The sequence below is a fragment of the Dromiciops gliroides genome, chromosome 2 (genome assembly GCF_019393635.1).
Source record: "Dromiciops gliroides isolate mDroGli1 chromosome 2, mDroGli1.pri, whole genome shotgun sequence".
In the NCBI taxonomy this organism is placed as follows: Eukaryota; Metazoa; Chordata; class Mammalia; order Microbiotheria; family Microbiotheriidae; genus Dromiciops; species Dromiciops gliroides.
The window spans coordinates 513836439-513850188 of NC_057862.1; the positions used below are offsets into that span (position 1 = coordinate 513836439).

General features: G+C 34.3%; 1 protein-coding gene across 1 annotated transcript in view; it reads right to left on the reverse strand.

The window, feature by feature from the left end:
* CSMD1 (CUB and Sushi multiple domains 1) overlaps positions 1–13750 on the reverse strand; it is a 2580735-nt gene that overhangs the window by 1885362 nt on the left and 681623 nt on the right. Inside the window, 1 exon segment of the mRNA XM_043985743.1 lies at positions 8075–8187. Coding sequence (XP_043841678.1) covers positions 8075–8187 — 113 coding nt within the window.

The window sequence follows — 13750 nt, forward strand, 5'->3', positions numbered from 1 at the left end:
TTAACAGAAGAAAGACTATTTAACTTATTCCTATCTTAGAAAAATAAATTGAACCAGCCATCAATGAGCTGCCTAGAGGGGAAAAAATCCCTATGACCAGATGGATTCACAAGTGAATTCTAACAAATATTTAAGGAAAAGTTAATTCTAATATAATATAAACTATTTAAAAGTTAACATAGGAGTCCTAAAAATTTCTTTTATTACACTTATATGGTTCTGCTGTCTAAATCAAGAAGGGAACAATAGAGAAAGAGAATGATAAGTCAATTTCCTTAAAGAATATCGATTCAAGAATTTTAAATAAAATACCAGCAGGGAGGTTGCATCAATACATTATAAATTCCCTTCAATAAGTCATCTATGACTGTCCAACCAACATCTTGGAACCCCATTAAACTTTCTCCTGAAACTCTGAGGATACCAGTAAAACACTTTGACTATCTTCCAGTTATTCTTTGCTCTCATAAGGTGGTCAAGCCATCTTTTTTTCCTCTTATGCAATTCTTCAGTGATGTCCTTTACTCTTGTTTCAGAATTCCTTACTTTTTATATGACACAGCCTTATTACATCCACCATGCACCTCTCCATTGCCATCTCTGTGATACTTCTCTTGAATTCTTCATAGGCAATGCTTTTCCATATCTCACTACCATATAATAACACAGCTAAAATGTTGGCACTGAAGTGACAAGGAAAAGACTGTTTTTATGATTATCTGGTTCCCCTCAGTAGAATCTTTTTTTTTATTTTAAAAAATTAAGTAATTAATTAATTTTTAAAATTTTGGTGAGGCAATTGGGGTTAAGAGACTTGCCCAGGGTCACACAACCAGTAAGTGTTAAGTGTCTGAGGCTGGATTTGAACTCAGGTCCTCCTGACTCCAGGGCCAGTGCTCTATCCACTGCGCCACCTAGCTGCCCCTCTCAGTAGAATCTTCTAATCATTCTGGCTATGGTTTTGAGACTTTACCCCAAATCATAGCTTGCCTTTTTTTTTCTTTTTCATATAAAGATGTAGCACTAGGAAGGTATTTTCACCAATGTTCCTGAGACCTGTTCAGAGATACAATAAAGCAAAAACTAAAGAAACCCACATTGATTGCTTTCCTCTGTTTTAAGAAAAGTTCAGGTGGGGCAGAGCCAAGATGGTGGAGAGAAGCCAGGAAGTTTCCTGAGTTCTCCCCAGTTTCCCTCTGAAACAACATTAAATCAAGGTTCTAAACGGATTCTGGAGCAATAGGACCTACAAAAAGATCGAATAAAACACTTTTCCAGCTTAAGATAACTTAGAGGGACCTCAGGAAAGGTCTGCTTCACTTGGGTAAAAAGGTAGCACAGACTAACACAGACAGTGTCCAGATGAGCCAGTGGGAGGCTGTTAGCACAACAACACAGATCATCAACAAGGACCCCTCAGCCTTTGCTCAAAAAGGTAGTGGCACAGTAGGCCAGCTATGAGGCCCCTAGACTCAGCACACAAGGCAAGTTGCCAGGCATGGGACCCCTGGATCAACAGGTGCAACTAGGCTAGGCCATACCTGCACAATGGGTATGCTGTGAGGCCCTGAGGCCCTGGCACAGAAAGCCAATGACCAGGCCCTTCACCCCCAGCACAAGAAGTTTAGGACAGTGGCCACTGTGCCTTAGGAGCAGAGCTAAACTTTAAAAGTCAGGAAATTGGTTAAAATGAGCAAAAAAATAGAAAAGAGCCTTGACCATAGGAAGTGACTATGTGACAGGGAATATCAAAACACAAACTGAGAATAGGACAACAATGTCAAAATGTCTACATGCAAAATCTCAGCAGGGAATATGAATTGTTCTTGTGCCCAAAAACGTTATTAAAAGAGTTCAAAAAGGACTTTAAAAATTAAATAAGAGATGTAGAAGAAAAATTGGGTAAAGAGATGAGAGTTATGCAAGAGAGAATCAACAGCTTGGAAAAGGAAGGACAAAAAATGACTGAAGAAAACAATTCCTTAAAAATACAATTGGCCAAAAAAAAAAAAACCCAAAAACCAAAACAAAACCCAAATACAGGGCAGCTAGGTGGCACAGTAGATAGAGCACCAGTCCTGGATTCAGGAGGATCTGAGTTCAAATCCGGCCTCAGACATTTTACAATTACTAGCTGTGTGACCCTGGGCAAGTCACTTAACTCCAATCACGTCACAAAAAAACAAAAACGAAGAAACAAAAAAACTTCAAAAATACAATTGGCCAAATTGAAAAAAAAAAGTCCACTGAAGAAAACTCCTTAAAAAGTAGAATTGGCTAAATGGAAAAGGAGGTATGAAAGCTAACTAAAGAAAATAATACCTTAAAAATTAGAATTGGGCAAGTGGAAACTAAGGATTTTATGAGACATCAAGAATCAGTCAAAACAAAATTAAAAGAATGGAAAAATAAAAGGAAATGCTTTCCTCATTGGAAAAACCATGGACTTGGAAAATAGATCCAGGAGTGGTAATTTAGTAATTAGTGGAGTACCTGAAAGTCATGACCAAAAAATGAACCTGGCCAGGACCTTCAAAAAATTATAAAAGAAAACTGTCCTGATATTCTATAATCAGAGGGTCAGATAGAAATTGAAAGACTCCACCAATAACATCCTGAAAGAGATCTCCATATGAAAACTTCCAGGAATATTATAACCAAATTCCAAAATTGTCAGGTCAAGGAAAAAGAACAGCAAGTAGCCAGAAATAATTCAAATATCAAGGAGCCATAGTCAGGATTATACAGGATTTAGCCACTTCTAGATTAAATGATCAAAGGACTTGTAATATGATATTCTGCAAGGCAAAGGAACTTGGATTACAATGAAGAATCAACTACCCAGCAAAACTGAGCATAAACTTTCAGGGGGAAAAGATGGACATTTTTTTTTTTTTAGTGAGGCATTTGGGGTTAAGTGACTTGCCCAGGGTCATACAGCTAGTAAGTGTTAAGTGTCTGAGGCCGGATTTGAACTCAGGTACTCCTGACTCCAGGGCCGGTGCTCTATCCACTGTGCCACCTAGCTGCTCCAAAAGATGGATATTTAATTAAATAAAGGACTTTCAAACTCTCCTTATTAAAAGACCACAGTTGAACAGAAAATTTGATCTTCAAATACAAGATTCAAGAAAAGCATAAAAATGTAAACAGGAAAGACAGAAAAATGTTTTTCAAAAAGGTCAAACTATTTATATCCCAACATGGGAAGATGATACTAATAATTTTTGAGAACCATATCTCTTTTAGGGCAGTTAGAGTGAGTATATATAGAGGGTGTTGGTATAAATTGACTTTTTTTTTTTTTGATAAATTGACTTTCATGTGATATAAAAACTTTTTAAACACGTATGTACCAATACTGATGTTCTCTCCACAGTAATCATCTATAACTCTACAAGTAGGCTAAGAGAACACAAGCACCTTATTTTATCTTCTATTTTCCACAGAAAAATTTGAGGACATTTCCTAAAGACATTAAAAAAAGTACAAGAGTAAGTAAGCAAGAAAAATGGACACTAACTATCCAGAGATTAAAATAAGAACTTTTTAAACTTCACAATCTCTCTTCAAAATACATTTTCATTCTTATTTAGTATTCTTCTGTTTCATTCATTACATGTTTCTACAATGGTTCCTTGAATTTGAAATTCCATTTCTATCCTCTTTGAATTTTGCAAACTCTCCACCATGACCAGCATTGTCTTCATTTCATCATTTCAAAATTTTGTTTTTCTTCTGCATTCAAGGTTCAGCAAATAGTTGAAAACGCCTATATGAAACCTTCCCTCATATAAGAAGCTAAAAGTATTCTCCCCATCATAATTTTTGTAGAATATTCATTCTGTCTCCTTCCATTTCTCCCAAACTACATATAATATTCCCTACAATGCATTATTTTAATCTGTACACATGCCATATCTTTCCTAGTACTGTAGAAGCTTTGAAAAACATTTTTTTTTCATTATATGTCCACTGTCTAGCATAGGATCTTACACACAATAACTGTTTAATACTTGTTGAATTGAAATGCTCTTTAGATATTTAAATGAGACCCCAGCTCAGGGAAGAAAAAATAAATTAAACATTTCATTTTAATACACATCTGTTAAGCACTTAGTTTATGCTTAATGCATTATATACTTAAAAGAGTTATCCCTTCCACATGACAAGGGGTAGGAATGGGGTGCCCCCATGATCTGGAAAATCTATGTAAAATTTTTTGGTCCTCCCTTCCTACCAGAGAAGAAATCTAAATTATTATGCTATTAAAAGATAAAATATTTTGATGTTATAAGATGCTATACACATATTTTCTGCATTTCTGAGTTTCTAAACCTTTTTTGTCATTTGTTGCCATTCCGTATTATCTGCAACTTCCACAAAACTTCCCCCAAATCCCCATTTATTTTCTTATGCTGACCTGAAATATATCAAAACCATGATGGGGAAAGTCATGATATGGAAAGAATAACTGTATAATTTTTTACTTAATTAAGAAAATACAAAGTTTAGATGATAAATCTTTTTTTTCCTCATGAACCTTGCAGTTAGTTCTATTAACTGTTTAGAGATCTATAGATTAGATAGAGAAATCAAATTAATCTTGGTTGAGCTTAATCATTAATCTAATCATCAATAAAAATCTCCTTTCTAAGTTCTTAAGGCATTTTTTTTTCATTTTATCTATCAAGAAGAACATTGTGAAGCACTTAAAGGGCTATAACACAATGTCTTTCTAGACCTTGCATCCTAAATGAGAAAGGGCTTCTTCATAAAAAAGAGAAACATTGGAATGTTTTCTATCAAATGAATGCTACAGAGAATTCTCCTTCAAAATATCTATGAAATTCATAAAATCTTTTGAAGTAAATCTACCAAAGTTTACTTTATATCTATATGCATATTATTGTAAAATATTCCTTAAAGATATAAAGAACAGATCAAATTGCTGGAAGAATATTCAGGGTCATAGTTGAGCCATGGCAACTTAAAAAATTCTAAGTTCCTATTAATGTTCATTTATAGACTGTCTTTCATTTTCTTTTTATCACTTGTCCTTAGTACAGTGCCACCTGGCACAAAGTAAGTTCTATTAACAATTAGTCAAATTGCAGTTTCAAAAATTCTCGACTGATTCTTTCTAAAAGAACCATTAACTCAGAGAAAACACTGTATGAAAATCCCAGATATATGTAATCCTAAATAAAGCACATGGATAAAGATACATAAAAGAAACCATATCATATGTACAGGAAATGTTTTCAGTTAAATAAAGATATATATAGAGATAAAAACAACAAAGGGCCACCCTTATAAACCAGAAGACATGGTTTCATGTCCTGACTGAGAAACACATTTCTCTAGTAGTTGTCTTCAAAATTTAATCTTTTTTTTTCTTTTTACTTTGTTCTTCCAAATTATCCCCACAGTCAGTCAAATCCCTATGAGGTCAATTTGAGAAGAGAAGCAAAGCACAGACAAATAAAGAGAAGTTCCTAACACAGACAGAGGAATCACCAGACACTTATTCCCAAGGAAGGGAATTATGTGATCACTCATCTACATAGTAGTAATTTTTATTTGTCTCCAATAGTCTTTACTAAATTATAATATTTAGTAAATATACTGTAGATATATATCATATATTATATAAATATTATATGTTTATAGATACAGTCATACACAGTACTATACATTAAAGACCTGTAGTTTATGGTAGCTCACATGAAGATTAGCCATTTACCTCAGACTTAGAGAAGTTAAATAAAAATAATTAAGGTTGAATGTTTACAAATCACTTTCTAAATATTATCTAATTTGATACTTACAAGAACTCAGAGGTAGGTATTGTCATTACTCTCATTTTGCAACTGAAGAAACTAAGGATAAAAGAGGAGTTAAGTGACTTGCCATGAGTCACATAACTATTAAGTATCTGGTGCAGAATTTGAACTCACGTTTTCTAGATTCCAATTCCAAAGTTCTATCTTTTATTAAGCACTTTATATCCATTAATATGTTGTCAAATAAACCCTTACAACATTCCTTCAACCATTCTTGCACCACAAACCCAACACCAGCCATTCAGTATCCCCAACACCTCATCTATCGCCAATTCCTGAACCAAGGAATAAAATATCCAAATGTATGCATTCTCCCTTAATAAGTCAACTGAGTATCTTAAGGGAACTAAAGGAGAATGGCACAGGTTTCTAATATATCAGCCTTTCTTTTCCTCTGAACAACATGGATAGGTCCATTTTACAGCCAATCGTTAAGGGCTGGCTGTCTTGGAGAGAGTTTAGTGATGTTAAGTGATAAAAGTATTATGCAGATTTAGTGCTTAGAGAAAGTAGTCGATGAATATAACCAAATCTGAAAGCCAACAGTAACCATTAATCTCATAGTAGCATGATATTTTTCAGCTTCTCAATTACTCCCTGGTTGTCAGCAAGGCACTTAAAGGAGATTAACCCTTTCAGGCCACTAGCTTCAGATTTAGACATAGAGCTATTCAGAGCAATACAAATCGTATTTAGGGAAAGTAGTAAAAATGTGCCATCAAGTGGGAAAACATCTGGTAAGAGGAAAATGAAAGTCGGGGCAACAACAGGGTATAGCTTCTTGGTGTGATGAAACAGATCATCGGTAAACTTCATATTTTATCTATTTCTTCTTGTGAACTAGGGCCTATATTAAAACATTTTTCTACTGAAGGATTTTAGGTTGGTTCCATGGAAGTAAGCCCAAATAATTCTGCTTTATGTATAGTTCTGGTGGTAGTTATATATAAGAAATGACCTAAATGAATAAAGACTCAATTTATAAAAGAATATATTCTCTAAATCAGTCTCACCGTGATTTACATTTGCACACAGTTTACATGCCTATATAATGGGAGCACCCAACACTTAAAAAATCAGTCATTTAAGTAGCCATTCGAAAGTCTGTATTCAGGAGGCTGAATCTATGAGCACTAGATAGAAGTTACTACTCTGGAATGATTTAGACTAAAAAACAATTAGACACAAAGCTGAGGAGATTAAAAAAAATTACTGTTTGTCTCTCTCTGTGTCTCTGTCTCTGTCTCTGACTGTCTTTCTGTCTCTGTCTCTCTCTCTTATCAATCTACACACGTATATACACACATACTTATATTTTTACATTTATGTATGTATATATGTATGTATACATATACATATATGTATATATATGTGTGTGTATATATATATATACATGTAAAGAGAAAAATAATTTCCAGATCAATGGAATGAAATTATAATGGATATGGCAGGTAAAACATATGCTTTTTATAAACCTGATGTTTACTGTCCTTTGAATTACAGAATTAATATTTCCTAAAATAATGCAAATATCAGTCACATTAATGATTACTTTTAGCAGATACTGAGCTTTAATCATAGAGTATCCATTAGTTTGATTAGTCACCAAGGGGTAGAAACATTTATATACATCTCTCTAAACATCTAAGAACAAAATCAATAAATACAGAAAGGCAAAAAAAATATAACAACATACAACCCAGCAATCACCAGGAATGCCATTTTTCAATTCAAACTTCAATGTTGACAGAACACAAATCCAAATGACATTCACCTTTATCTAAGCATTCCAGACCCATACAATTGTCCTCAACATTATCAAGAAAATACTTTAAAACTATTTTTTAAAGATCTCATTTCACACACCAGGTGTGCTCTTAATTGGTATTCAGAACTTCTGAAAATACCACATTGCACTTCTAAAAATACAAGCCACTAAATCCAGAAAACTTTTCTTGAGAGAAAAAAAATCTGGAAAGTATAAAAATAGATTATGAGCTAAGTAATCCAAGCATTTTTTTGGGAAAAAAGCCAGCCACATGTGTGTTATATTGGTAAATCACATGAAATTGTTGACTATTATTTCTAGTTTTATAACATTAATATAAAGTGACATTCATGAGATAAGCAATGTGGCTTCAGAGACAAACCATGCTTATTAATCAAACTGAAATCCCACAAAGCATGAACAGTATGCTCGCATTAAAAACAAAAACCAATTAACTTACCTTCATAAAGGGCTTTAAAACCTTGAGCACTCACAGCAAAGTCTGTAGTGAACCAGAGAGTAAGTATGGAGCCTGTGCTCACTATAGATGATGGCAGCTGAAATCCTGATAATCTGAATAAGAGAAAAAATTATAAGAATAACAATTAAGAAAGCATGCATTTATTAATGAAGGAGTTTCTAATATGGAATTCTAATCTGGTACCTTTATTTATTTTATATCACTGTGAAAAGAATCTTTGAATCATAGAATTAGATGTCATCTGATCCCATTTCCTTATATTACAGGTGTGAAAATTGAGGGGAAGAGAAGGGAGTGCAAGTTCATATAGCTAATTGTAAAGATATGCCTTGTAAACTAACTTTTGGATGATTGGAGCTTACTTTCTGAGCCAAAAGTGTATATATTTTCAGCTTTCTTGGAAGGAAATATTACTCAAATATATTATAATCTTGAATGACTTCTTAAAAAGAATAGACAATAGGGGCAGCTAGGTGGCACAGTGGATAAAGCACCGGCTCTGGAGTCGGGAGTACTTGAGTTCAGGTCCGGCCTCAGACACTTAACACTTACTAGCTGTGTGACTCTGGGCAAGTCACTTAACCCCAATTGCCTCACTAAAAAAAAAAGAAAAAGAAAAAGAAAAAGAATAGACAATATAAACAGCCAAATGAATACCTGAAGGGAATAATTATGAATGCTATTTCTTCTTCTATTTCATTATCATCATCATCATCACCACTACCACCACCACCATCATAATCCTTTAGTATTTTTCTTTAGTCTCCCTTCATTGTCAATTAACTTTCACTTCTTATAGTTATCTTGTCCAACTATAACTTGATCTACCCTCTTCTAATTTATGGATTCTTGCTTGTTATAATTGGAGAAACCAGACAACCAAGATCTGAAGCATATGCTAAATAAAAGTAAAAAAATCTCCAAGAACACCCCAAAAGCCTGATTTTAGCATCTGTTTCTGACAGCTATTATGAGTTCCTTTCAAAGTTTGGGGTGATGTTAGAGTGGATATAGGCTATCAGAAATCTCTCTTCCAGGAAAAAAAAAATATTGTATTCTGTCTTCTCCAGGTAAATCCTTCCCCAAGATAAGAGACTTATCTCTATTGCGCAGTAAGCTTTAATAATCACAGGAAAGATTTGATCAACTTTACCTATGGATTTTGAGTCAGAACAGACAGAGATGATGCTGAAATAAACTTACTTTAACATTAATCCTCAGCAGGAACAATTCTGGCTTGCTGGCATAGTTAACGCTACTATATATTTATAATAGTTGCTACAAGTAGCAGAATCAATGTGTTAGAGCTATTCAACATGGCTTATTATGTTCTAATGTAATCTAACAAGGGATTAATAAAGAAAATGACAGAGTTAAATGCCTAACAAAAATGAAAATGCCAGCATCATATCTAAACATCAGATTAATTTGTCCTTGTGTTGTAAATAGATACAATTGCATTATTTTTCAATAAGAACAATGGTATTCTATCACTTAGTCATTTTACTGAATAAAATCGTAGACTTAGATGAACAGATCTTGGTGTCCAAACAAGGCTATTATTATTCATAGCATTTAGAAAAATCAAATAAAATGATTAAATATATTGATGATTATCAAGTATGAAAAACAAAATTATACATTTCCTTTTTCTCCTTCCTCTCTCTCTTCCTCCCTCTTTCCTTCCCCCCTCCCTTCCTTCTTCCTTTCCTTTCCTTTCCTTTCCTTTCCTTTCCTTTCCTTTCCTTTCCTTTCCTTTCCTTTCCTTTCCTTTCCTTTCCTTTCCTTTCCTTTCCTTTCCTTTCCTTTCCTTTCCTCCTTCCTTCCTTCCTTCCTTCCTTCCTTCCTTCCTTCCTTCCTTCCTTCCTTCCTTCCTTCCTTCCTTCCTTCCTTCCTTCCTTCCTTCCTTCCTTCCTTCCTCCCTCCCTCCCTCCTTCCTTTCTTTTCCTTGCTCTCTCTTTATTTACAACTTTTTCTAATTTTGTTATTTAGTTATATTTCTTCCAACAGTATATGTTGATGTTGTATCTGGCTTAACACAGTATCTGACACATAATAGCTTACAATTATTTTTCTTCCACTGCATTTTCAATTTAAGGATTTTCAAAGCTTCATATAAGTGCAAAGCCCAGTGGATTTTCAGCACCCACCATATAGGCACTGAGGCGCATTTACCCTGGGCTCCATAAACTTCTTTAACATTTGAATAAATACATTTTAGTAAATTTTTTAGCATAACTTTATAATCATATGCATTCTATTTTAGGCTTTTAAAATCTTATTCTGAGAAATAAGAATCCAGCCGCAGACACTTAACACTTAATAGCTGTGTGACACTGGGCAAGTCACTTAACCCCAGTTTCCCTGGGGGGGAATAAAAGATAACTAGAAATTTTTGCTTGATCTAGAGTGACTCAACAAGTGTGTCTTGAGTGTCTGGAACATGCACATGACTGTTAAGCTACATTACACAAATTAAGACTATAAGTGCCATATACATATGGTCTGTCCAAAAAAGGGAAACAGTTATGTTGGTAGGATGGAACCTGATGGTACCTGAATTTTAATTCTGTTGTAATTCTACTGAGTCATACTGGGTTCCCATATGGTACAGTCTGCCAAAGAAAGGCCTCTGACATCAAATTCTGGCACTTGATATAAAGATACTATGGAGGAACTATGGTACAACACAAGCTATCCTCATTCCTAGTAAGTATATTGTTTTATTTTTTCCTTATTTTTATCATTGAGCAAACTATTTAGATTGGAATTTCATCTCTTAGTTTCTCATACTTATATTGACCTAAATATTCTAATTCCTTCCTTTTTTCTTCCCTCCTTCCCTCCCTACCTCCCTTTCTCCTTCCTTCCTTCCTTCTTTCCTTCCTTCCTTCCTTTAGACTGGTGAAGGCAATGTGTTCAAGTCTTATCTCTGACACATATAGCATAGTACAAAGAATAATGGATTTGCAGTAAGAAGACTCAAGTTCAAATTCTGTTTCTGTCACTTCCTGTTTGTGTGACCTTCAGCAAGTCTCTGGCCTCAGTTTTTTCATTTATAAAAATTATAATAGATGACTTCTATAAGTCTCTTCCAGCTCTGGATCTATTAGCCTCTTCCCTATCCTGCCTATATGACTGTGGACAAGTGACTTGATATCTTTGTTCCTAAATAAACTCCTATCAGTTGAATATATAACTCTATATAAGGAGTTAGGCCTCTATATACTATACAAAGTTATAGAGATAGTGTCTATCTTCATTGGAAGAGGTAGATACCTCTCCAGGTATTCCCTATAATGATGAAATCACAGATGCAATCACTTCCCATCATCTACTAGATTGAATGACTAGGGGAGTAACCTTGAAATGATTTCATCTAGATTTCACGGAAGCGCTGGTTAGAAGTTATTCTTAAGAATACTGAAGATTTGTAAACCAAATAACAGCTGATCTAGGCTGGTTCAGATTCAGCTCAAAGATCAGATCCAAAGATTAAATTAACAACTTTTTGCTACATCTTTGGTGAAGTATCTGAGGTTTTAGAAATTATGCAAATAAAAATATTTTTGAAATGGGATGCATATAAAATTTTTAAAATAATGCAAAATTGGGAAATACATTTTGCAAGAGAGTCAAGATTTCCCCCACCCCAGTCCTCATTTGGTTACAATGATGGAGTGAAACTAGTATGATAAAATACATGGGTTTAAAAACTCATTTTCATAAGTACAACTTATGGTATGAAAAAGGCCTGGGGATGTTGAGGGGCAAGACTCAATTAGGATGTTGGACTAGATGATCTCTGAGGTTCCTTCCAGCTCTAGTTCTGCTTGCCTTGTGATTCTATGAAGAGTCAAACATGTCAGTTCAAAAGTTCAAGTTAATTTCAATTGCATTAAGTAAATCAAAGAATCTAGGACTTAGGAAGTGAGAACTTTATTGTTCTCTGTACTGTTTTGACTCTATATGGCATATTTTCATCAGATTTTGGTGCCACATTAGAGGAAGATGTCTTATATAGTGACATGTCTCTCAATGAGAAAGTGAAGGATCCTCTAACTTGGAGAAAAGAAGACTCAGGTATGAAATGATAGACATCTGTAATTATTACAAACAATGGGGTGCTAGAGAAAGCTCATAAATTTTCTGAGTCAGTATTTTTGGACATCAGGAAAGACTACAAAATGGGCTGATGTACTGTTTTGTTTGTTGTCTAGACTTAAGAATGTGATGGGAAATGTTGATAATGCAGATTACACTTAAAAGTGTGTCATGTAGGGGGCAGCTAGATGATGCAATGATAAAGCACTGTCCCTGTATTCACAAGGACCCGAGTTCAAATTTGACCTCAGACACTTGACATATACTAGCTGTGTGACCCTAGGCAAGTTACTTAACCCTCATTGTCCCTTGCCCACCCCACAAAAAAAAAATGTGTCATGTACATTTTGTTTTTCAGATGAGCTGGTTGTTAAATATTTATCATATGTATATCCCAGCTTACAGGGATATCATGTGGAAGAAGTGTTTAACATTTTTCTATAAATGCTATATGAAATTTGCAGAAAGATAGATTTAGTCTCAATGTAAGTGAAAAATTCTTAACATTTAGAACAAATTCAACGCTACCAAACTTCCACAAATTAGAACACTTACAAAATGCAGTGGGTTATTCAGGGTTTTTCAAGTTCTCAAAATTATATCATATAATAGACCATTGAAAAATTTGGAGATTTTTTTTTTTGCTGAAAAAACAGATGTTTCTAGTATTTGAAGAAATTTCCTTTAGAATTAGGAACAGACTTTTTCAATTTTTCTCCAGAGCATAAAATTGGAATGAATGGATTACAGATATGCATGTTTCATCTTGGAATAAGAATTCACTCAAAATTAAGAATAGCCAACAATTTAAAAGACTGGCTCATAATACAATATACCCCTATTCCCAATTATAGTTATTGGAATTATTCAAAGACAAAGTGGATGACCATCTGTCAGAGATGCCTTAGAAGTAATGACTTCACTGAAGTCATTGCATCCATGCTTCCTTTCAACTTTAAGAGGCCATATGATTCTTAATTCTAGAATAACTATCACATAATGCTAACTATTCAGTTCCACATTTCTATTCTAACATGTTATCATTGACATATACTGAAGCATCTTCCAATACACATATAATATACGCCTCATTGAAACAGGTACTTCATTGGCTATGGGATTTCACCTGCCTGTCAGTGGTTGTTTCATCCACTTGAAAGTGACATAATATGAACACATGAATCTAAATAGATGTAGTCTATCTTTTATACTTCACCCCCACCCTCCATCTTCTGTTGCTATGTCTGACCTTACTGGCAGCTCCACAAATTGGGAAAGTTCCTGACTATTTCTGTAGCAGCAAGCTGAACACACCATGGGAAAGGCTCTCTCTGTGCCTAGCAAGTAATTCTACCTAGATATTTATGAAACGATTTGACATAATGGTGATAATTATTTTTGCTGCTTTTTAAATGATTAGGATTGAAAAGTTAGGAATGTTATAGAAGTGCAAAGAGGGAAGAAGAGGAAAAAGGGAATAAACATTTGTATAGCACTGACTATGTGCCAGGAACTGTACTAAGCCCTTTTTTTCTACAAATATTATTTCAT